Source organism: Melopsittacus undulatus, chromosome 6 (genome assembly GCF_012275295.1).
Source record: "Melopsittacus undulatus isolate bMelUnd1 chromosome 6, bMelUnd1.mat.Z, whole genome shotgun sequence".
Classification (NCBI taxonomy): Eukaryota; Metazoa; Chordata; class Aves; order Psittaciformes; family Psittaculidae; genus Melopsittacus; species Melopsittacus undulatus.
This window is the reverse complement of record NC_047532.1, coordinates 62517893-62544551: the sequence shown is the minus strand read 5'-3', so window position 1 is coordinate 62544551 and position 26659 is coordinate 62517893. Positions and strand designations below refer to the sequence as shown.

General features: G+C 36.3%; 2 protein-coding genes across 2 annotated transcripts in view; both read right to left on the bottom strand.

The window, feature by feature from the left end:
• Positions 1-358: 358 nt before the first annotated feature.
• LOC101872380 (coagulation factor XIII B chain) lies at positions 359-10629 on the bottom strand. The gene is made up of 11 exons (XM_031054755.2): positions 10548-10629; positions 8514-8714; positions 7820-8005; positions 7211-7387; positions 6876-7052; positions 5005-5184; positions 4560-4652; positions 3707-3889; positions 2944-3147; positions 2289-2471; positions 359-1603 (listed from the first exon to the last, which is right to left on the bottom strand). The coding sequence occupies exons 1-11, from the start codon at positions 10627-10629 to the stop codon at positions 1392-1394; spliced, it is 1878 nt and encodes a 625-aa protein (XP_030910615.1). The 3' UTR covers positions 359-1391.
• A 1803-nt stretch (positions 10630-12432) lies between these two features.
• Positions 12433-26659, bottom strand: part of ASPM (assembly factor for spindle microtubules) — a 30159-nt gene continuing 15932 nt past the window's right edge. Inside the window, 10 exon segments of the mRNA XM_031054759.2 lie at positions 12433-12751; positions 12831-13009; positions 13759-13935; positions 15164-15318; positions 15832-16024; positions 16448-16639; positions 18467-18616; positions 19834-19993; positions 20947-21239; positions 21549-26183. Coding sequence (XP_030910619.2) covers positions 12646-12751; positions 12831-13009; positions 13759-13935; positions 15164-15318; positions 15832-16024; positions 16448-16639; positions 18467-18616; positions 19834-19993; positions 20947-21239; positions 21549-26183 — 6240 coding nt within the window. The 3' untranslated portion in view covers positions 12433-12645.

Here is a 26659-nt window from a genome sequence, read left to right as displayed (position 1 = left end):
ATAGCAGGCCTAGGTGCCAGCTATTAGGGTAACAGTGTTCAATACACTGAAATTTACTGGTTAAAAACTGATCAGTTTGTTTAAATGAACGCTTACAGTATTTCTTAACTGAGAAAGACTCATGAATTCACATTATAATTGTCATTTGAAACACGACCTAGAAGTGAAAGCTGTGAACATCTAGTTTGGATTTACATGTCATACATCAGAAGTCTGTTAGTTAAGTTGCTAAATCTTGTTTTATTTGTCTTAGTTTTTAGATAACACTTTACAAAACAATGGCTTTTTAATCTTTTGAAAGCATTTTGGAATGCTATTGCAAGTAGAGTATAAAAAAGCTATTTTTATCAACCTTTTCTTCTCCCACCAAATGGTTGGCTGGATTTTGATCAAATAAGCAGAACTTCTCCATTTCTTGAATGCTTGAATTTATTTTTGGTCTATTCACCTAGCACTCACAAAAGCTTTGGAAAACCATACAGAACAGCATACATGCAATAATATCAGAGAAAGATGGATTTTACACAAAATACAGAAGAAACCCTTACAACAACGTTTTTATTAAAACATAACAAAATGGATGCAAGGCAAATGTCTGTATTCCTGAACTTTATTCATATCTTCCTTCACAGGCAAAGTTCCAAGAGTACCAATGTTTAAGTGTCATAGGAAATCATACAAAGTAGTTGGACTAGATATTTTCATAATTTAAATGCTCTCAATTAGCAAAATGATGCTTGCTTGATCTTTTTTAAGAATAATAATTAACTACTCAGTAGAAGTTGAACATTTTAGGTTTTAAATGGTTTCATAGATCCCTTAAATGAAACTTTGTTTTTATACTTGCTTTTTTATTCTTGTACTTTAAGCCTTGTCCATTAGAGGGTTCTTACCTGTGAAAGAAGACATGGGTGCTGTTAAGATGTACAAAATAATAGGCCTCACTGTAAAATTAGGGTTCAACATCCATTTGAAGGGCACAAAGTCTCAAGTTAGCTATATTCTGTAGTCACAAAAGCATCCATGCTGTCAAAATTGTCAATGTCCTCACAAAGGGCACTACTTGCTCAGCATTGTGGTGGCTTTGCTCTGGCCCTCCAGATGGTGATGCATCTTCAGGTTTGTCGGTGTAAACCTTATGAAACTCCTACATCCTAAATTTTCTATGCATATGCCAGTATTACATTCTTCTGCTGCACTCCTTGTCCTCACACCACAAAGCCCTTTCACTTCGCTTTCCCTTCAGCTCAGACCCAACAATGCAACTGATCACTCATTTTTCAAAGCTGACTGTAGTGATCTTAAAAATGTAAGACCACTTTAATTCAGGTGTTAATACCAGATAAAGAACATGCACATACCTTCCCTGTAGGCTTTCCTGAAGCCCATATTTATTTTTCTCTTTCAACACACCTTGGATACATCAGCTGTCCTCTCTTACACTGCACTTGAAATAATGTTGTACCAGATTCTGCTCCAAAATGGTTCTGTTTACAGTAAAAACCAACGTAATCCCCATGGTAAAAGTAAACTTGATTTTCATAGAACCCTTGCAGTAGTACATTATTTTTCTCCATTTCACTTTTTGACAAAATACATGGCTCTAAAGAAAAGAGACAGGTATTAATGTAGCATGGTCTTGACTAGTCAACACTAAAATTATAGATTATTTTCTATTCTCCTAATGTACTATGCATGAAATTTTGAATACTGTAGGCATATCATATTTGAGGGGAAAAAAACAACCAATGGCCAGACAAGCTTACACTCGCTCCTATTCAAACTTTAATCTTCAAAAGAGAAAAAATGAAGCTGAGATCTTAAATTTCTACCAATTTATAAATTCTAAATATCTGAATTTAGAGAGAGTTGGGGTTGTTCAACCTGGAGAATAGAAGGCTCTGGGGAGACACTGAAACCTTTTAATACTTAAAGGGGGCTTATAAGGAAGATGGGGCCAGACTTTTTAGTAGGGCCTGTTGTGACAGGACAAGAGACAGTGGTTCTCAACCAGAAGGTTGATTCAGACAGTTGTAAGGAATACATTTTTATAATGAGGGTGGTGAAACACCAGAACAGATTGTCCCAGGGAGGTGGCAGATGCCCCATCCCTGGAAACACCCAAAGTCAGGCTGGACAGGGCTCTGGGCAACTTGATTTACTTGAAGATATCCCTGCTTTTTGCAAGGGGTGTGGGTTAGATGATATTTAAAACTAACTTCCAAAATATTCTATGATTTTATGAATTACAGAGAAGAATAAATTCTTATCTATGTTATCAAACCTACCTATACACACTGGTGGTGAAGTCCATTGTCCTTCAGAACAGTAGATTTTCTCAGATCCTTGCAAAAAATGATACTCAGAGCAACTATACTGAACAGAAGAACCATTGTCATATTGAGTCAGGGGTGGGAGTGTAAGAGCTCCATTCGCAATAGAAGGTGGAGAGTCACATTTTTCTGCAGGAGCTGAAATGACATTAGAAACATTGGAGAAACAGTCAGCTTCAGAAATTAACAAATCAGCAGCTTTAAGTGCCCGTCCACACTAGATGCCTATCAGTTCTCAATGTATTTTCTTTCTATTTCATTATGTCCCAGAACAGAAAGCAGTCTCCGCTTAACTCTAACGATAGGAAATCCCCTGTGTGCATTTAATGTTTTGCACCTGTTTTTCTACAGAGTTTTGAATTCTCTGTGCTTGGAGATGAGCTCCTGCCTCCTTTCTACAGGCTTCCCCGTCAAACAAGCTGTATAGTTTTTCTATGCTTCCATATATTTAACTATATAAGTGTTTTTTGCATGGGTATCTGCATATCTGTATTGTTGAATTCTAAACATCTATTATTTACAACAGATTTTAGGCCCACACAGCCAAAGCAAATTATTTCTAAATAAGTTTGACATTGATTAATTAAAAACGTAAAAGATATTGGTTTACCTTGCATAATGCATTTTGGATATTTCAGCCTGCCGTGGCTACACTGTGTCCTCCCAGGAGACAGAAGGGTAGTCTGGAGAAAACCGTACCCCTGTTTACATTCAAACTCTACAAGATCTCCATGAAGAAAAATTAATTCTTCTTGTCTCCATTTCAGCTCTATGTTGCTGCTGTTCATATCAGTTATATTAAGAATACACGGTTCTAGGAAATGTAAAGAAATGAGCTGAAGTAACAGAAATAACATCAAAAAAACCCCAGCCTGAATTGGGAACAGAAAATAACAGAAAAAAGGACACTTCTGACAACATCTGGTTTCTATAAGTATTGGTAAACATACGTTAGCCTAGGTTTACTATTAAAGAAAGGGACTTCTTCACTGTAACTTGAAGGGACTTTTTATAATGGCAACAGTCATCTATCAAAACTGACCCGTCAGATTTGGCTGACAGGTTTGGTAAGCCCTTCGAGGATAGTTGTTAATACACAGTAAATTTAAACTGTTAACATAAGGAAGTGTTTTGACAATTCCCTTTGTTTTTGGTTTTTTTTTTTTGTTTGTTTTTCTTTGTTTTGTCACCATTAAAAGAATTTTTAAATCTTCCAAAAACCTTTTGGAAATTTTGTGTTGTTTTGGGGCTTTTTTAGGTTATTCAAAGTCAGTACTGTTTTGGTTGTTTTCTGACAAGTTTCATAAAACTTAGTGTGAGGAGCACATGAGGTAGCATAGCTTTCCTTTAGACAGTTAACCTCATTAACTTACCGAAGCAAGCTGGTGGTTCTGTCCAGTTTCCTTGTTGGCAGTAAACTGTACTAGGTCCATCCAAAAAATGATAACGCTGACAACCATATTCTATTGAGGAACCATTTTTGTAACTTGTCAATAATGGACCAAGAACAGCACCATTTTTAATCACAGGCGGAGAGGTACAGTCTTGCTGCGTTTCTAATACGAGGTAGGGAATTAGGTAATTAGATCTTTGAAACAATGTTAACACTGGTGAAAGTCTCAGATTAATAACAGACTGAGCAAAAAATTATCATATAAATAAAATATAAATCAATATAATTTCTTTTTCAAATTTTGTTCCCCGAAACTTTACTCTTGCTTTACTGAATTGCAGACAGGTATTTTATTTGCCTGTATAGTCCTCATCTTTGCTAACTCTTGACTATTGCTGGTTTAATCAATATAGATTAGTTCTTTTTCTGTGATGAGACAGTCTTTATTTATTGCTTGAAATATTTAGCCCATGTAGGGTTCAAACTTAAAAGAGACCCAACAGAACTACTGATCAAAGGATCAGCAAAATACTCATGAATTTGCAAGTTCAGACAGCATTAACTGAAAGGGTACAAAATGAAGGTAAATGCTCATGTATGAAATAAAATAATAAATACAGAAGCAAGCATATAGGTGTAATTTATAACCACTAGGAAAGGGCAACAATGACCTTTCATTTTGGCTGCTACATTTACATCTGTAGCACATGGAAATATTTTCAAGAGTAAAGAACTGTACTATAGCAAAAGAGTAGTAATAGTTGCAAAATGCCTATAATATCACTGGAGAGTACTGAAGTCCGTTTTAAATAGAAAAACAATGTTCAACCTACTCATATCTTCATTGTGATATGTTTTGCTTGTCTTTGTTGCTGCATCTGCCTCAAGTAATGATGGTGCCTCAGATTCCAATTTGTCTGTAGTTGCTATAACCGTTCCTGTAATCAGAGCAGAAACAGGACCAGAGCAGAAACTAAGAAATAACTCATGTTCAAATACCAAAACAAACACACTGATGCATTGCAAGATCTAATAAAATCAATATTCTAGGGAAGAACTACATAACACGCATGTCACTTGAATTCACCTAGCTCATCCTCTCTCTTTGATTTGAGAACCAATTGCCTACGAATTAGATTGCACTTTACCTCTCAAACATTTTAACAGAGGAGGACATAAATAGTTTTGCAGATATGGAAACTGAAGCTCTCCAGATAAATAAAGCATTGTCCGAAGATTTGTTTCTGTTCAGTTATCAATCTTCACAAAAGTACTAACCAATACAAATAGGGGGTGATGTCCATTTTCCTTTTTCACACTGGATTTCTTCAGATCCTCTTATTTCAAATGTACTTTGACACTGTATACGAACTTTATCTCCATTATGATATGTTCTTCTATCTGTGATGATAAGGGCATGAGGAGGAAGTGGTGGTGGAGGACATTTATTTTTTATATCTGAAAATAAAAAATGCATACTATTTTCTCACTAATCAAAACCATATACACAATTAATTGTATTATACAGAATGCAAACCTATAATTCAAAAGATACCTGTGGTTGATCTGGAGTAATTCCTTACTCCCATTTTCTTAACAAAATAGGAAACCAGAAAAAAAAAAAAAACAGTAATTTTTACATTTAATAAACATGAGATATTAGGCTACTGCACTGCTGTAAACAACTTTATAATTTCTCCACATAGGCTTAAAATGTTTTTTGAAGGACTTCAGGGAATAGAGATTTCCCATAAACTCCATTGATACATTCTTTAAAGCAGCTTATGTATTAGACCTAGATCTGCCATGGGCAGGGGCAAGATCCACTAGACCAGGTTGCTCAAAGCCACATCCAACCTGGCCTTAAGTTTGCAACTGCAATATCCTCAAGACTAGATTGAGGCTTTGTTTTCATTCTGAGCACCCCACCTTCTCTGCATCACACAAGAAAAATTCCTGCTGTGTCATCAGAATAAATACAGAGCTGAGGTCCTAACACATGCCATTTAATTGAGATATTCTAGTGCATTTTAAACACTACAGTATCTTCTAGGAAAGGAAGATGATTTTCATCTTTGCACTTCATCAGAGTCTTCTGCAAGATTAGCTATAAAGGAATTACAAAAAAAAGATTTTACTGAAAATTCTGCTGAACACATTTATATTTTAAAGGCTAAATATAATTGTTACTATCACACAATCCAACAATTATTAATTTTGCTTTAAATTATTGAATTTGCTTTAAAAACATACTTCATGGGGAAAAAAATCCTGTAAAAATATGTTGGAAAAGAATACCATACCTTTAACTTAAAAAAAAAAAAAGATTGATTGTCCCATCCTCTGTCATCAAAATGTGTCACCCTTTGTATATAAATCAGAGAATTTGTTACCATGAAGCAGTGAGATCTCCTAAATCTCAGAAGTAATCCACAGAGGGGAAAATATCCACATCAAGGTATGCTGAACAATATGAATTCTCAGCTAGCAGAGATGTTCATTTGTTCCATTTTTTGCTGTTTATTATATCTCACCTGGCTCACTAGACCTTTCATTCTTTTGCAAGTTTCTTTTCTGAGAACCATTATTATCCCTCAGTTACTGGGGAAGTGATAGCAATTGCTGAAGTTGTGCTTCTGATTACCTCTCTAGTTCAATTCTGCTGAAAACATATACAGTTTGGTGAGGCTGTAAAACTCTGAAAAGGACCACAATTCCCCAAGATCAGGAGGAACTTGTCAAAGATTTTATTTTTTATGCATCTCAAGAGGCATGTTACCTCTTCATAAGGCAGGATTCAACATGCTTGATTAAACCTTTGTGTCATCTGAATATGCTTTAACTTCAAATTCAGGGGTGAACAACTTCCCTGTAACTGTTGATTTCTGCTTCTCCAGGATCCAGCATACAAAGAAGCAACAGCAAGCTATAGAATCCACACCACTGTTCAAGTCCACTGTAAACTAATTGCAAGTACCATTGTCTCCCTCCCTGCTACCTTGGCTCCATGCCCTTCAGCTAACACTTGGTTTCTATTTGGATTGTGAATAGGTACAAAAAAGTGTATTTTTATTTTGTATTCATTTAGCATTTCATGAAAAAAGGTGTTCACTAAGAATTTGACATAATAAAACTATGAAAATAGGTACCTTCACACACTGGAGGGTCTGGATACCATCCAAAATAATAACATTGAATTAGGTCAAATTCATTAACAGAATAATTTTCCTCACAATAAAAATGAACTACATCTCCCTCTTCATAGTTTTTCTTCACAGGATAAAAATCCCCATGTGCTATTGCACTCAAAGAGGAACAAGTTATTCCTAGGAAGAAAACATAAAGCAGTGAAAAACAGGTGAGGGAGCCTTCCCCTTCCCACCCTGCCCCCAACAGCTTATAAAACAAGCCTTTTTGCAGAGTTTTGTTCATTTGTACGATAAATCATATTTCAAACTGACTTATATTCCAGCTCGCTACATACTACTGCATTTTGGAGGAAGGGACCACCCATGCGATAGACACACAGCTTCTTCTGTAGTGTTTCCTCCTGCAGTACGATATCCCTCATCACATTTGTATAGCAGTGTTTCATTCAGCTGAAGCTCTTGCTGAGCTGTGAGGTAATTGCCATGGTGTAAACTTGGTACTTGACATGACTCTTAAAGAAATAAAACATATGCATATTAGTCACTCTTTTAATTTCAATGTATTATTCAAAAATTTTCCTTAGATACACCATAAAAGTGGTTATATCCAAGGCAAAACTCTTCACAAAAAAAACCTTTATAAATAATGAAGAATTAAAAATGCTGTAGTTTCCATGACTTTTCCAGTCATCATTTGGGAAAAAAGTTTGGATGATTTTATCTGAAACTACGTGATTTAATCTATACTGATTTCTTCTATATGCAATTTTATTAGCAGCATGTGATATCTGACAACTTCTTCCCATAAGGTACTCCTGAGAACCTGCTTTGGGAGTACTCAGATCATAACCCTGACACGGGCAGTTTGGCCCTACAGGTACAGCAAGGACAGAAGAATTATATACAGAAAAGAGATAATAAAGGAGAAAAATTCAGAATCGTACCAAATTTTTTAGTACAGCTTGGCTGGTAGATCCATCCTCCAGGTTGACATTGTACTGTATCTTCAGTTCCACCACTTGGAGTGTGGTAGCCTGGATTACATTTGTATTGCACTTTCTCGTGCACTTTGAAATACATTTCTGTACCATAAAAAGCGCCATTCTCCAGAAGAGGCTTGTTACATTTTCCTAAATTAAAGGAGACAGCTTGAGTAGAAAGAATTAATAGAACATTTTTTGTTCTCTAATAAGAAAAGAAGGGATTTTTAGCTATCTTGATCTAATCTTGTCTTGACCTATTGAAGAAACTCTACCACATTGATCAAACAATACTTCAAATTGATGTCAATAACATGGATCATTACAATCAAGGAACCTAGATCTAGGGAGGCTTTAGAGGATACATCTGAGGGGAAACTGTCTATTGTTTTTCCCAAAATAATAACACCCTGCAACTTTCTTGGTGTTCTTAGAAAAACATATTAGGTTAAAGTCCTTAAAATATGTATTATTGTAAACATATTCTATGTATAAAGATGTAGCTTGTACACATAAGTGATTGATTTCACCTTGTCTTAACACATACATTTTATCCCTTGTGTTATGCAGCTTCTGCTCCTGTATGTTCCAGAAAATACAGCTGCTAGAAAAAGGTTTCCTGCTAGAAGCAGTGATGAGACTAATAAAGCTAACTCACTGTAGCAGCATGGCACTGGAGACCAGCCTTTTGCAGTACAAGTTATTCTTCCATCTTGAGTCCCAGCTTCAGTTGTATAACCAACCATACAGGAATAGGAAAGCTTTTTTCCTTTACGCATAGGGAAATAGTGACTTTTGAAATTATAGTAGTACTGGGCAATCCTTCCATTTTCGATATGTGGCAAATCACAAGGCTTATCTGAAAAAAAAAAAGTAAATATATATATCTCACTAAAAGTCTCAGCCCAGATATAAGCTTTGTTGCATTAGTTTATTTAATATCAGTTACATTGACTCGGGCTTTCAAACAAGGTGAATGAAATTCTGAATACTTGTAAGCAGGAAGGGTCTTTTAAGTATCACTGAAATGAAGATATATTACAGCTACATCAGTTCTTTACATTCACAGGAACACCAGCTGTAGAATTAAACTTCCTGGTATGAACTGGGTAACGCTGATGCAGAACACATTTATTTGACTCTGTATTTAAACCAGAAGACATGAGCAAGCTTTGCTGCATAAACATACTGATGCTTGCTCTGAAATCCACTGGCAGCAGTGTCAGGGTTAGCTATGGGATAGCTCCTTAGTTCAGTAAATGTTATTAGAACAGTATGACAAACTGCCAGGAGGAAATGAAGGAGTTAAAGTTACTGAAGAAAGAGAATTTAAGATCATAATCAATGGATAAGAAAGAAGAAATTGAGGTTTAGAAAAGAACAAGCAAAACGACAAATAAAGGAAGATGACAAAACAACAGAACACCTTTAAAAGGAATTGTGCTCAATGTGGCATGAAGTTACTTAAAAACCAAAACAAACAAATAAAAAAACTTAAACACCACAACAACCAAAACCCAGTACTCATATTTGGATTTCTTACAAAATTACCTTTTGGGTTTAAAAAACTCTCTCTATAATATTATAAGGCAATCTAACCTGAAGAATCAAGCTTTAAAAACTGAATTACCACTTATGGATCTCATTAGAATTGGGCAATTCTCCCACAAGTTGGCAGTGCTGCATTCACCCTACACATTAAAACCAAAATAAAAAACTATTGCTTCTTCATTCAGTAATGTCACTAGAATTTACTGCAATTACTACAATTTTCTGCAAGTTTTGTATTTTTACTAAATGCAAATTGCCAAGATCATTATTTTTTTAATAACTCCTTTCCTCACACAGCCACTCTATTACATACAAACTGGGAAAAAAAAAACCCAGACTAAAAAACAACCAATTAACCCCCCTCAAAACAACACCAAAACCAAACCTAAGGGTAATTACAGTTTTTAAGTAACGAAAAGACAGAAATGGTTGCTACCTTCATACCTTTTGTTTGGCTTCCCAAAGGGTATCATCAGAATAATTTCAACTGCTTTGTGTAAAGGACAAAACTCTAGTGAAGACATGCAGTTTGCAACAAATATTCTTGAATTAAACATACAGTAGCATCAAATAAAAACTGAAAAAAGGACACCTTTTCAACTAATAGAGATGTACCCTTATATACAGCCCACACCTTTGTGAACTTGCAGTTCAAGTGGCACGTAAACTATAGATACCCACGACACTATAGAAACCCAGCAGTTTTAAGCACCCCTGAAAATAGGGATAGGAAATGCAGAACAACCCTGAAGTAGCTTCTGCAAGGTTCGATTTAATTTCCATTCTTTTGCTTTGTGGTAAAGTCAAAACACTTCAATTCCTAACACATCAGTGTAGAAAATATTTTAATAGTACAAAATTCAATTTGTATAAAAGCTGCAAAACACTCAAATATATTTCAAAAGAAACTTTTTCTGGATAAAAGCTTAAACCTTTCAATATTACAACTTTGAAAGTCAGATGTGAATCTGTAGCCCTGAGCTACAGTGACAACTGAATCATGATCAGCCATCTCACAACAAAATTATACTTAAAAATCAGTGTATACTCTAGGTAAAGATATGAAAGACATTGTACTCACCTAGAGTGCACGCTCTAGTTTCAATGCACATCTATTAACAACAGAATTCAGTGTATTTACCTTCTGCAAGAAGTTTGCCTGAATACATCATAACTAGGAAGAAAAACCAGCTTTTAAATCTCATCTTCATTACTGTCTCCATGAAGTTTCCACCACCTGTGCAAACTAAATTTTACTTTTGTAAATAATTAACTGGATTTTCAAAAAATGCCTTAGTGTACACGGTATTTTGAATGTCACTAAAAACACCTCTTTCAGTTATTTTAGCTCTCTAAATGCTATAACACTTGCTTTGCCGAATTCTGCTTCCATTTAGCCTACTTTACATCTGTAAAGAGGACAGATTTTATCATTTTGCAGTGAAACCAGGCAACAAGCTTGTGAACAATTTAAACTAATTGAACACTGTTTCCTGCAGAACCTCCCGAGTTCCAAGTTTAAAGGGCATTCTGTTATCATATTATTTGCCTTGACTGAAGTAAGAGAAAAATCCCCACTCCTCCAACCTACCCCCTTATAACCAGTGGCCTGGTTGCAGCTGAGACAGTTAATTTTTTTCCTCATAGCTGGTGCAGTGCTATGGTTTGGCTTTAGTCTGAGAACATGCTGATAACACACCGATATTTTAGTTGTTGCTAAGTACTGCTTACCTTGAACAAGGACTTTTCAGTGCCACATGCTCTGCCAGTGAGGAGGGGCACATGAAACTGGGAGGAAGCAGAGACAGAGCACCTGACCCAAACCAGCCAGAGGGGTGTTCCATAACCCAGCATGTCATGCTCAGTATAGAGACTAGGGGAAGTTAGCTGCAAAAGGTTGATTGCTGCTCAGGGGTAGGCTGGGCAGTCTGTGGGTGGGTGAGTAATTGTGTTATGTATCACTGTTGGTTGTTGCTTTGCATGGGGATTTTTGTGTTTGGTTTATTTTTTTCCTTGCCTCTTCCCTTATAATTTAATCTCTCTCTTTATTATTTCCCTTATTATTGTATTTTAACTTTAGTTATTAAGCTGTTTTTATCTTAACCTAAAGGTTTTACATGCTTTCAGTTCTCCTCTCCATCCTGCCCATGGGCGGAGGGGGCAGGGAGAGCAAGCAGCTGTGTGGTACTGAGTTGCAAGCTGGGTTTAAACCATGACAACCAGTCGGTTACACTATGTATATTATTGATTCTGGAGGCTCTTATATTAAGAACATAGCTGCTCCCATTATCTGTCTGTTGGGCTTTGCTGTACACAGCTAGACCCTTTTGAGTCTTTTTCTAAACAAAAAACTCAACTAGAACAAACAAAAACTCAACAAAAAAACCCCAATGAAATATTCCCCCCCCAAAAAAAACTAAAAATGAAACCACTCCCCCCAAAAAAACAAACAAAAAATAGTACCTTATTTACAATGCAGTACCACCTGACTAATGGCTACCAGTTGATTTTGTATCATGCTCTACCCTTGGGAGGCATAGTCTTTAAATTTTGCGGTGGAAGAATTTCTATTTTCTCGGCCTTCGCCTAAGAAAATACAATTCCAAGGCACAAGAGAGCAGAACTTAACGGAGATATTGTGATGAAAATCACCTATTCACTGGATGACATGCATGATTGTATGTACTTCCTTAAAATATCAGGTCAGAATTTCTAAATTCACCCTTGCACTATCCCATTTCTCCATTATAATCTTGTAGTGTTTAGGAAAAAAAATTCTTCCTACAGTCGCACATGATCCCTTAAAACCTTACAGAAAGTAAACCCAAGCTCCCTGGAAACAACAGCTAGTTTGAGATCCACAGACTACACCTTCCTTCCTACCTATACCTCTCCACATCATACCATCCAACATAACTGTCCCACACAAAAAACTTTTTAATAGAATGCTACGATATTTAATCAGCGTGGAATACCATGCAATTTGTAAAATGAGCAGCTGTGTAATAACAACAGTACTGCACTAGTGAAGTTGCCCAGGCTTATGAATTTATTGTACAATTGTTTTTGGCACTAGCAAAAAAGCAGAATTTCAAAAGCTGTACACAATACAAAAGTTAGAAATATTAATTGCAATTTAAAAAAAATAAAAATCAAGGGTAGCTCAACACTTATTTGCTTTCTGTAAAGTTGCTAAAGACATGCTATACAAATACATTTTCATATACATCATTTACATTTCAGTAGTGGGCAATACCAAGTGTATCCATCACCATCAGAATTGCTTCCAGAGGATCCACAATTTCTTGCATATTATCTTTCCTCAGAATCCAGTCTGGTTTAATTCTGTGAAAATATTAATGGCATACCATTAAAATATTATACTGCAGCAGCAAAACCAGCAGGTTAATTTTCAAGCATTTACCTTGAAACTGTTTTTATTCTTAGAGGAGTTACTGGAACACACACAGAGGAAGTTTTGCTAAAAAGAGTACTTGTTTTCTTCTTCACAAGTATTCTCTCTTCATCCATTCTGTGTTTACGAACTGTAAGTTTATATAAGCTTTGAATGCAAGCAACAGTTCTTGGTATACTTCGTATTTCCTGAGAAAATATGAAAGCAGCACACTGTTAATACTACAAGTTCAAAAGCAATATGCCTTCAGTGATTGGTACAGAGAGGCAAATTAGAGTTTGTATATTTCTTCATAGCAATAAAAGAATAAAGCAATGAATAAAGTGACTGGATAACTTAAGTACTTATATCTGACAGATAAACAACTAGTGAATTTATAGCTTAGATCCTAGACTACCCCCCATTAGGTGTTATAGCAATAGGCATGAATGAAGGGAATTTCTTTCAGAAATAGGCTACGTCTGTTACAATAAAGTATGTCAACACAAAGTCATGAACAATTATATTGTCAGTTGTTAATAATGAAGTCCTTAACTTTTTCTGAAAAGCAACAGTAAGATTTTCAGAAATTGAAAAAAAAAAAAAAAAGAATTAAGTGGGAACTAAACTATATCTAATGCTAAACAATTGAAAGAAAGTTATCAAAACCCTGCTGAAATGGGGATCGCAGTATCATCCTCTTGCAGGGATTGCAGGATCAGAACCTCAGTGTCTTATTGACTAGCTCTGGGTGACAAAGGCATACACAGCACAAAATAGTGAGTGTTTTTACCATCTTGGAATTTATTCTTTTTAAATCAGAGTTGAGTCATAATATTATAGCCATAATAGGTTTGAGAGAGAGGGAGAGAAAGCAAAAATATATAAACACCACCAAAGCATGCAAGAAAAGCGTGTCAAAAATCAAGTTATTAAACCGAAAGCATTTATGTCTTACCAAAGCTCTTTTTGAGTCCTTTGAAAGGATGGCCAACAAACAACAAGTCTTTGTGAAAATGCTTCCTCCTTTCTCTAAAATTTTGTCCCCAGCTTTCCCTCTGTACATTTGCAGTAGGTCTAGTAATGTATCTACAGAATTTTCTACTTCGTAAACTGCATGAGTAGTTTTTTCATGCTGTTATACAAGGAGACAAAAGAGGTTAGACAGGTCTTTAAAATACAGTTTAGAGGAAATAGCAAAATCTATATACTCCTCATGGTGAAATTTGTAGCTGATCTGGCATCCAAGTAATAAAAAATCAATTCTATATGCTACACCATCACAACAGGTTACAAAAAGCCACAGTTTATGCTACCCTATTTGTTCAGAAACCTGTAGAATTGATTTTATGTTTAACATGAAAGAATAAACCAGAAGAAGTTTAGAGACATTTAAAATTAAGTTTTTCCCAAAATTTAGTTTTTCACCTGAAATAAAAATAATCTGGATGCAAAATGCCTGTAGGATGGATAAGATCAAAAACTACATTTAGCAAATATTTTAAATTTCCAAGTAAAAAACCTCCAGAACAATCAACCCCTAGTCAGTAACTACAGTAGTACTACAGTACTGAAGCAGCTTTATTTATGCCACGAGGACAATCAGGGGACTGGAGCACCTGCTGTATGAAGACGGGATGAGAATGTTGGGGCTGTTCAGCCTGGAGATGAGAAGGCTGCGTGGAGACCTCATAGCAGCCTTCCAGTATCTGAAGGGGGGCTATAGGGATGCTGGGGATGCACTCTTCATTAGGGACTGTAGTGACAGGACAATGGGTAACAGGTTAAAACTTAAACAGCAGAGGTTTAGATTGGATATAAGAAAGAAGTTCTTTACTGTTAGGGTGGTGAGGCATTGGAATGGGTTGCCCAGGGATGTTATGAATGCTCCATCCCTGGCAGTGTTCAAGGCCAGGTTGAACAGAGCCTTGGGTGGCACGGTTTATTGTGAGGGGGAGTGGAACTGGATGATCTTAAGGTCCTTTCCAACATTAACTATTCTATGATTCTATGATTTATGAAAATAATGAGATGTGTAAGAAATCAAAGTGTAAAAATAGAGTATTCTGTAATGTAAGTTCAGAAAAGTAGCCTGTCTTTTGCAGATATACATTGCTGACTTAAAAAAACTTCATAGCTTACCCATAAAATTATTTTCTTTTGTCAAAAAGTATATTAAATCATAATTGTTACAAATTAGATTATTGATTCCAAAACGACAGTTAAAATTCAGGAACTGGTTTATTAATTCAAAACAGTTACTTTTGTTTCTTCAAATTTGTTCAGAAATCTTCTGGGTAAGTAAATACTACAATAAATTAGCCTACAGCTTATAAAGCTGCAAAATAAAATACTGAAGTTACCTTTGAAACATTAAGTAGAACCTGAACTGAATATCTTATCACATCCATGCATGGAACACTCCGGTTGCAGCTTCGGATCAGAACAAAAATGGTGAAGATTGCTCTGCTCTGGGCCATATTTTCACAACAGAGTGGGGACAGCCTGGTAGCCACCTCTGTGATAATTAAAATGAAGAGAATAATAAAATAAAAAAATACAAACCAAAACCCCCACGCCCTTGAAGCTCTAGAGTTTAATTGCAAAGCAGGGTTTTCTCTTACAGATAAGTACAAATGAAAAGAAGTAAAAACCCCACAATTATTGATTTAAGCAAGTATCTCTGAGTCAATAGTTTTAATATTCCAGACTAAAAATTAAGCAGACAAAACAATCCATGGAGAACACATACTGGTAATAATTTACTTATGTAAGGCATAGTATTATTAGGACTTCCAAGAAGTTAGAGCAATTGTATCAGATTTCCTTTATCTACATAACCATTTTAGGATCTTGCTTAAATCAATAAACAAATTTTATCCTGAAAAAAACAAAAAACCCCCATTATACTACTTGTTTCCATTTTACAATCACAAAGAAAGCCTAAGTATCATGACATACATTTCAAAGCTGAAAAATTCCAGTTTCTATCATCCTAGAAATCTCAGTTACAGTAAAATGAAATACTGACCGAGATGCTTTAATGCTCCAAGAATGTAAGAGATATGTTTGTATTTTAGAAGGTATTCAATAGCAGTTGCAGTTCTGTTGCACAATTTATTTTCTTCTCTGCTATTTTCATTAGCCTTTTCTAAACTATGTCTTATAGCTCTAGTTTTGGGTGTGTCATTATTCTTCCTCCAAGCATATCCTCTCCACAATGCCTACAGAACAGGAATTTCACCAAGAGAAAAAAGTTGTTAACAGCAGACAATAGAACAGAAATTCCACTACCATTCTAACTCAATTTTACACAAATCTGTCCAAGTATTTTATTACATTGGTTATTAGTTTTTAAGGAAATATAATTCATTTTTTAATCCTCTAAATACTGGATATTCAAGACAATAAAGACCAAAACAAACATGCATATACATCCCACAGAAGTCACCTCAACCAGTATCTGCTTAATATTACTTCATTATTTGTTTCCATTTAGCTTTGATGTCTAAACTGAAGCTGACTTGGCTTGCACAGTTGAACTGATAAACTGAGCAAGCATCCTTCCTCTCCCCAAAAACCTATAAGAGAAAAATGAAATTAAAAAAAACCCAAAACTTTGCTATCTTTTTACAAGTGGTATTTACCTGAAATTTAATTATTCCGATTGCAAATTTTCTCCTCCGTCTGCAGGCCAGGAATCTTAGTACATTTCGCTGGATTATAGCTGCTGCATCATTTCTGTGTTTTAGCCAGCCTCGAATCACTCGTTGTAATTGAATTATTCTTTGATAATCTCTTCGAAATCTCTTTTGCTGCATTTTTGCTCGCAACCATCTCTGTTTAAAATTGAAAGTATCTTTCTATTTATTTATGTAGACTTCTCCTATCATAAACAAGCATTGATAAAACCTGAAGAACTATTTTAACATGAGTCTTGACAGATACAGGCACTATAAACATTGCTAGCACTCATATAATCACCATGACTCTTAACTGGCCTTGCAGTAGCTTAAGTGCAAGACTGCAAAATGAAATCTAAACTAAGAACAGTTAGGGGAGCATTCCATATAGAATAAAATATTTTCAGTTGTGACAGATCTACAATAATAATCTAGTCTGACTGCTTCAGGGCTTACCAAAAGTTAAAACATTTATTAAGGGTATTGTCCAAGTGCCTCAAACACTGACAGTCTTAGGGCATTGACCACTTCTCTAGGAAGCCTGCTCCCGTGTTTGACCACCCTTCTCAGTAAAGAGATACTTCCTAAAGTCCAGTTTAAACCTCCCCTAGTGCAGCTTTGAATCATTCTCATGTGTCTTATCACTGGATGCCAGCGAGTAGAGATTAGCACTTCCCTTTTCACTTCCCCTCCTTAGGAAGCTGCATAGAGCAAATGAGGTAACCCCTCAGCCTCATTTTCTTCAAGCTAAATAAAGCTTGATAAGAATAAAGATAGATAAGGACAGAAGTACTTAGCTGCAATTCACAGAACATTTCTTCTAACCCTTTCATCAGCACTAGAATTATTGCCTTCCTCTGGACACATTCAAGGACCAGAACATCATTCTTAAAATATAGGGCCCAGAACTGCACATGGCACTCAGGGTGAGCCCACACCAATGCTGAATACAGCCGGATGATCACCTCTTTTGGCCAGCTGGTTATACGGTGTTTAATGCACACCAGGATGATGTTTGCCCTCTTGGCTGCCAGGGCACACTACTGACTCATATTGAGCCTGGTGTTGACCAGCACCCCCAGATCCCTTCCTACAGGGCTGCTTTCCAGCCACTCATCTCCCAGTTTATACTTGTGACTGGCATTATTCTGTCCTAGGACTTTTTTTTTTTCTCTTGTCTGCCTTTTAAGGAGAACTACAACTCCACTTTTCTCGTTTCCCAACCCTGTTTCTTCCCTGCTATATATGGAGACAGGAGACAGGGTACTGTATGCCAAATATGAGCAAAAAAAGCTTCTTACCAACTTACTCTTGCCTTAAGGGGAAAAATCTAACTTATGGGGAGGGATAACAGATTTGTATATATGGAAGAGTAGGGGTTCCTGATTCAGTCTCACCATTTATCTGTTGCAGTCCTTCCATTATTGAGACTAAGTCAGTTTAGAGACTTGAAGGTAATTTTTACTGTTAGGCAGTGCTGTAATACAGACCTGAATTTTTGCTTTTGGCGAAACAAAACATGGTTATATTAAAAATGCTGCAACTTAGATAGGCTTTGGTATCACTAGCAGGTTAGAAAAATCCAAACAAATAGATTTGAGATTTGTTTATGTAAGGACCTGCTCTTCATTTCATGAGCCTTACAGGTTGTCACATCTGATCTTTCCTACTTTCAGTAGGATGTAAAGAAATAAGCTAAACCAGCACTCTTTAGCAAGCTTGAATGTCTGAAGGAAACAGTAACTTTCCCATATATCCTCAGCTTTAAAATACTTAAGTCTCCAAAGCCTGCTGAGATCCACTCTATTATGCTTAGCTAAGCATAAGCAGCATTATTTAATAAATGAGTCTCTATATTGAGCTTAGCTGATAAAATTTATCAGCTTAGCTGATAAAATTAGACTATGTAGTGTCACAGTGCTGCAGCTTAGCTGATAGAAATTACACTGTCACACAAAATCATTCTGCCTTATTTAGACTAACCTGTATTACAAGAACAGATGAGATCTGGTTTTGGGCAAGTTTTAAGATGAGATGAATCCTATACGCTCTTTGAATTTTAATTGCACAGATATGATGGTATGCAGCTGCTGTAAAATATAGTAGTCTCTTCTTTTGTTTCTGTTCTGAAATCTGAAGAAGGAAAACAAACCAAGGAACATCACTGGGTTTCATATTCAGAGATAGCTGATCGCCTATGCAAAGATGATAGTACACAGCGAGGTACAATCAGATGCTGAAGAATTGCCTCTGAAACCATTACTTCAGAACTAAAGTAAGCTACCTTTCTTCAGTACTAGGTCTCTAATGTAAACAATAACACAAGAGAAGTAACTGTAAGCAACAACATTAATATATTCTAAGCATGTGTGTACAGAAGTATCAACTACAGGTAAGACACAAAGATCACAGAAGCTAAAAAACACCTAGCAATGAAAGCCTATTTTAGTATTAAAGAATCGTGTGAAAAGAGTCAAACTATCTTCGTCTTTTCTGGCCCACGAAACCCTCAAAGCAGTCAACAAGTGATCAGGTTTTCCTTTTCTTCCCAGCCAAAACTAATGCTAAAACAGCTCCAGCAATACTATATATCAAAAGTGTGGCTTTCATTTAAAGTAAAGCAACCTTTTTTTCTGACTAAATAAGCCCATATAAATGTTTGCAGTTTAATGACAGCTCTTCTAGTTTCGCTGTATTTCATAAACTGAAGCCTGCCTTCCTTCCAAGCCCTCAGGTGTTTCTGGGTAATTGCAGCAGCAGTGTTTTGTTGAACAAATTTCCTTCTTGCCTTGAAACCTCTGCATGCTTTTTGGATCAAACAAGCAGCTTGAAGCTTCTGAAAAGGTTTTTGAAGGACACACTGATAATTAAACTTTTGTTCATTTCTGTCATGATCAATATACATTTATACTTTAGTTCTAGATTTTTCTTCTATCATAAGAAAATATAACATGAAATATAAGTAAACACATGCAGCACTAGTTTATATGAAAATGCACTTTCACAATTTAGGTCTTTTCCCTTGCCCAAGTGCAGTCAAAATGTGGGCAATTTAACTTAACCCTTTAAGCAATAAAGCCAGCAGAAAATTTTAGTTTTCTCTTGCTACCAGTATAGACAGGGGTAATTCAACTATTTGATTGTGTGAGAACAAAAAATCAACCTCATTGCTCAAATCAAAAGGGAAATTCAATATTTTGATGACTGAACAGTTTTGATTTGAATAATTTTTGCTCTGGCCCCACCTTTTCTCTATTCTATACTTCTGCATATTAATGAGAGAAATCATTCAAATGCACTGAAAACTTTTAAAACAACCATGACATAGCAAAGTCCAAGTGAAAACATACCTCTCTGAAAAGTCGTCTAGCCCTGTACTGCCTATATGCCAACTGAATCTTAACTGCAGCATCCTTAGTTGCCAAAAAGTGACGCTGAATCATCCGTGCAGTAAGGGTTGCTCTCCATCTTCTTTGAATGATCAGTACACAGGACCTCATTTTCAAAAACCTAACATGAAAATGTATTTTAGGTTTATTTTGATTGGTTTTGGGACCCCCACCCCCAAAAAAATTTGAGAACACTTGCATTTCTAAAGTAAGAAAACAGCAATTGTTACAATTATTGACACAGATACTGTGAAAGCAGAACTGCTATCAACTAAAGCTTGGACCACTGGAACAAGGGGAGAGCCAGCAATGCTGGCAGAAAGTCTTATTTAAAGTAGAAGATACTTTCTGTTTTCCCACAATAAGTACCTCCAGAACTTGCTGCAAAAGGAGGTTGGGAAGGGAGACAGCTGTTTAAAATGCATTAGACAGATTGACATTCAACAGGTTCATAAAAGCAAAACAAAGGGAATAATCTGGAATATAAATTATTATTATATATATATATATGTGTGTATAGATGTATCACCCATAATCTAAGAAGCATGAATGTTGAAGGGGGACCTTAGAAAGTGGTCAGGTTAACATACTCTCCCTAAACAGCACCATCTACTGCTACTGGCAGAGGACATAAGTTTTGAATGAAATGAACTATCAGGCAGATCTAGTACTGCATTTATTATAAAATCATGTCACAGGACAATAAACACAAACTAGTTTAACTATTCTGTTACACATTATATCCAGAACATGCTTCCTGTAAAAAAAAATATTAAAAAGTAAAAAATAAAAAATTGAAAAAATAAGAACAAGGCCTAGTTTTTTAGACCCCCAATATATAAAATTTCAGTTTGTGAAGTAGCTTGAAGTCCAGAAAAAACATTAAACATAAGAAAAAAAAATATGTAAAACAATAATTTCACCTACATCGACATGCTCATGCATGTTACATGCACACATCAGGATCAGAGCCCAAGAACCTACAGACCATTTGCCAGAGTGCAAAGCAGTACTAAGTAACTAAATAATAAAAGCTTTGAAAAGTAAAGAAATTCCTTTGAAATTTAGTATTACCAGGTCGACTGTTGTTTTGTTTTGAAGTGACTCTGAATAACACATACAGCTTTCATCAGAGACGCATACTCCCTTCGTGCTCTGCAGCCTCGAAACCAGGCTTGAATAACTCGTGCTGCTCTCATTTTGTTAGCCCACTGCCTGGCTTTATATCCTCTGTATGATGCCTAGTAAATATGCAAAGAGAAAAAACATAATTTTAAAGTGTTCAATTTTAAAATTTTTTAATGGAACAAGAGTATTAAAAGGAAAAAAAGTCATGTTAGCTTAAAAGACTTTTTTACTATTCCCATCTCTACACCATTACAAATATCTCATTTCCCACATCTAGAAGATGTTTTCTAGAGCATGTGAAACTCATTCAGAGAAAAACCACAAATGCTGCACTCTAATGTCTGTAAAAATAACATCATGAAGAAACAAATACAGGAGAAATACAAGAAACAAAACACACCCACCAACCCCCACCCCCCCCCCCAAACAAACAACACAAAACACTCACTGCAAGAGCAGCAATCTTAAAAATAACCCAACAACAAAAAAATCCCACACTGAGCACACAGAAAAAAAGGAAAACCCACACCCAACCTCACTACTAGAACTTTGAAAAGTACCTGAATTTTTATTGTGCTTTCTTTCATTTTGTGAAACCTCTTTTTTTCAATGAATCCTCTGACTCTAGCCTGTACAATTATAATCTTCCTCCGGGTTTGTAAGTAAGTTGTTCTTTCAGATTTCACAATCAAGTAGGATCGGTAGCATCCTTGTAGGACAACTGCTGCTTTTTTATAGCTTGCATACTGTGATTTATATTTATGCATTAAGTAATAGGCTCGTAATGTAATAGCTGCTGTTCTAAGTTGAATAAATTTTCTACGCTGCACAGCCATCTGAAGGAAAGACTGAATCTTTCTTGCAGCTCGTACTCGTCGTGCTATTTTTCTTGCTTTCATACCACGGAAGGCAGACTGAATGATTACTATTGCTTGTCTTTGAGCAGAAAACTCTGCTTTCTGTAAACAAGCCCTGTGGCATGCTCTGTACCACCTCTGAATAGCAACTGCTGCACTCCGAATCAATTTATAGCGAGTTCTTGCTCTTTGGCATCGGAACATAGACTGGATCATTATTGCAGCTGCTTTCTTTTCAAGCAAACACCTCCTCTCTACATGCATTTTTAAGAATGATTGTAACCACTGTGCAGTAACATTAGTTTCATACAGCCACCTAGCTTTTTTAGCATGAAAAGAGGATTGCAGGCAAAGGACAGCCTTTATTTTTGCATAGTTTTTCAGGTCAACCTCTTTTGCCATTTTGGTTCTGAATCTTTGCTGTATAACTCTGACAGCCCAACACAACTGTTTGTAATATCTATGTTGTGTGTACATACGGTAACTAGACTGTATTACAGTGGCTGAATCATGCATAATTTTCAGTTTCTGTCGTTCTTTCATGCCTCTGTATGATGCTTGAATAACAAGAGCAGAATTCTTCATTGTCAGATATTTCTTTCGTTGATTCTTTCCTTTAATGTAGGATCGATAGTAGCTCTGTATAACAATAGCTCCATTTCTCGTAATTTGATAGGACCTCCTATTCCTGTGCATTCTGTAGGCCGACTGTATTGTACTAGCAGCTAAACGCATCTGCTCAATCCTCCTCCGCACCCTAATACCTCTGTACACAGCTTGTATATGAAGAGTTGCTCTGCGAAGAGAAAGATACTCCAAAGTATGCTGTCTTGACAGAATCAAAGCTCTGTATCTTCTCTGAAAGACAAGAATGGCTGCTTTAACAGAGAGATATCTCCGACGTTCTCTAAAAGCTTTAAAATTTTTCTGAATAACAACAGCAGCACGGTGCATTTCCTGATGGTGTTTTCTTGCTTGCATGTCTCGAAAAGCCTTCTGAATACATGTTGATGCATTCTTTAATGAAGAGTAACGTTGTACTGCAATTTTCTTTAGTTTATTAGCTCTGTACCTCTCCTGTATTAGCTGGGCTGCCCATTGAACTTTTCTGTAATGGCAGTACTGCCTATACATTCGGTAATTTCTCTGTATTGTGAGTGCTGCCTCATGTCTTTTCTTTAAGAAGCATCTTGTTTTCATACCTCTGTAGGCAGCCTGAAGAACTAAAACAGAATTGTACAGTTTTAAATACCTTTCTCTCACGCGCTTTCCTTCCCTGTAAGCACGATAATGCTGCTGTATGATTACTGAAGCAAGCCTGACAGCTTGGTAAGATATGTAAAATTTACGCATTCTTAATGTTGCTTGGATAACTGCAGCAGCTTGATGCATCTGCTGCATTTTTTTTCTTACCACAAAACCTCTATATGCAGACTGTAGGATTACAGCAGCTTTAAGGCAAGAAAAATATTTTTTATGTTGAATTTTTGCCAGTTTTGTTGCTCTGTATCTTCTTTGAATTACAATAACAGCTTTCCTAATGGAAAGATAATGTTTTCTCTTGAGGAAAGTTCTAACTCTTCTTTGAATAACCACAGCCGATTCATTCATACTTCTTATGAGTCTCCTTGTTTTCATACCACGGAACGCAGCCTGAATACAAAGCGTAGCCCTTTTCATAATCATATAGTTGTGAACTTGTGTATTGCACTCCTTACAGGCACGGTACCACTGCTGAATCTGCCTAGTTGCCAGCAACAACTTTCTGAAATCCTGCTGCTGTTTGTGCATCCGATAATAAGACTGTATTACTACTGCTGACTGATGCATAGCTTTTAAGTCTTGTCGGACCTTCATGCCCCTACAGGCAGCCTGAAGGATAATGATAGACTTCCTTAGTTCCAAGTACTTTTTTCGTTGTACTTTGCCTAGACAAAATGCTCTATATTGTCTTTGAATTACAGTTGCTGCCATTCTCATTGCCTGATATTTTATGCTCATGTGATGCATCTTAAACATGGCTTGAATACAAATAGCTGCTTGATGCATATGTTGAACTTGCCTTCTAACCCTTATGCCTCTATAAATTGCTTGAATTTTGTTTGTGGCTTTTTTTAAAGACAAATAATTCTGCTTTTGACGTTTAGCATTAATAATTGCACGATAATGCCTTTGAACTGCTATAGCTGCAGATCTAAGTCTTTCATAGTCCTTTCTGACCAGGTAAGATTTGAAGGCAGCTTGTATAGTTGTAGCAGCTTTGTTGAGTTTGTTCAATCGTTTCCTCACAGTCATCCCATGGTAAGCAGACTGCAAGACTAACACAGCTGCCTTTGTTTTTAGATAAGCTGCACGCTGGGCTTTTTTCATACAGTAAGCTCTGAAGTATTTCTGAATCACTAAAGTGGCTTGTCTTAGTTTCCTATATTTTAGTTGATTTACATACATTCTGTAATAGGACTGAATAATTGTTGCAAGATTATGTTTCTTTTGAATTGTTTTTCTCACAGTTTTTCCCCTCCATATTGCCTGCAGAAGCACTACAGAATTACGCAGTTGAAGGTATTCTTGCCGTTGTTTCTGGCCTATAACACTGGCTCTGTAATGCTTCTGGATAGTTAGCACAGCATGGCTCATAAGCCTGAATTTTTTCAGAGCCATGAATCTTCTGAAGGCAGACTGTATCTTAGTGGCAGCAACATGTTGTCTTAGAATCTGCTTTCGTACCTTCCAGCCACGAAAAGCTGCTTGTAAAGAAAGCACTGATGCTCTTGTCATTAAGAAGCTCAGTCTTTGCCTGTTACCAGTCTTGTGAGTTCTGTACCATCTCTGAATAGCAACAGAGGCCTGAACCATTGCCTTATATTTCATTCTTGCAGCATGAGCTCTAAAAGCAGCCTGGATTTTAACAGCAGCTCTATATTCAAGTTTAAGCATTCTGCGTGCTTTATAACCCCTGTAGACAGCCTGTAAGCACACAACTGCTTTTTTAACTTGCAAGAACTCCTGCCTTTGACACAGCTGTTTTTCATATGCACGATAATGTCTTTGAATGACAACAGCAGCATTGTAGGTGCTTAAATAACGTTGCCTGTCTCTTCTCATTCTGTAGCATGACTGGAGAAATATGGCAGTCTCCTTCCACCTTTGTATTTGTTTCCTGACAAGATAGCCTCGAACTGCAGCTTGAATTCTTATGCAAGCTCTCTTCAATTTCCTGTAATCTTCTTTAAGTTGAAAAGCATGTTTTTGAGATCGATACTTTCGCTGGACACAAAGCGCTGCTTCCCTTAATGCACAATATCGCTTGCGTGCTTGCCTCATCTTTACAAAAGCTTGAATTTTCACAGTTGCATCTTTCAGGTTTTTGAATCTTTTCTGGACAACATAAGCATGGTAACTTGACTGAATTTTTATCACAGCTCTTAATATGCGAGCCTCTTTCCTAGCTTTCATTCCTCTGTAGGCTGACTGCAGGACAAGAGCAGCCAGGCGCATCCTCTGGAAATCAGCAGCTGCCTTTTTAGAGCTGACCTGTGCCCTATACCAAGTTTGAATTACAGAAGCAGCATTTTTAATCTCTTTGTATCTTTTTACTTGTTGGTATTTTCTCACATGTGACTGCAATGTAGTAACTGATTTTTTTAATTGTAAAAATCTTAGTTTCTCTTTTCTCATTCTCCACAGTGATTGAACAAAACATATTGCTTTTGTTTGTCTATATAGTTTACGTGCCTTCATACCTCTAAATGCAGCCTGGAGAACTATCACGGCTGCACGCTTTTGCAATAAGTGTTCTCTTTCAATTTTTCCTAGTTTATAAGCTCTATAATACTGCTGAATTGTCACTATTTTTGCCCTGTGTGCCTGGTAAATACGTCTAGCCAGCTGACACCTGTACCAAGCCTGAATATTGATAACACATTGCTTAATATGTTGATACTGCTTCAAATCTCTGTGCATCCTATACCAAGACTGTATGACAAGGGCAGCCCTCTTTCTTTTAGCCAGTTTTGAACATTGCCATTTTCGGAAATAAGCCTGAAGAACTGAAGCAGCTTCATTTTTCTGTTGAATTTTGTATTTTCTCCATCTTCTGAATGCCGACTGGATAGTAAGTGCTGAAGACTTTAGTATTTCATATCTCTGCTGATCTTTTTTGGCCAACTTAAATGCACGCACATGACTCTGAATTGTAATAGTAGCCCAAAGAATTCGCTTATATGTGGCAACAGACTTGACCATCCTTATCCTTGCTTGAACAAAAATAACATAGTGCCTTAGCCGTAAATATCTTTTCCTAGCAGAGTATCTTCTCCAATTAGCCTGCAAGAAAAAATAGAAAATGTAGTATTTTCTTGATGGAATCTCACGTTAAACCTAAATTTGAGGACTATCAACCTCAGCCTTTTAAAGATTTCTTTATTGTTACTTAATCCCTAGGAAGATAAACCCAGATAGCAACATAAACAAAATCCAAAAGTCAAATGCTTGAATTACTGCTTTTTAAAGCATTTTAAATTCTGCAAAAAAAAGATAAATCTTCTCTGACAACAAAAGATTCCCTTTTTTACTTTTTGATCAATCTGCAATTCTTTAATTTCCACTACAAAAAATCTTATGAATGTAGTACCTATCTTTGGACAATAGTGGGGAAAGTATCTTAAGAAACAGAATTACCAACCCAACTAACAATTGCTGACTAATTTAATTACTGTCTGCCATTCTGAACTTGCCCACTGCAAGTGACATAACATCACAAGAGTAATTCTTTAAAGGTTCTTTGGGTAATGTTCATGAGC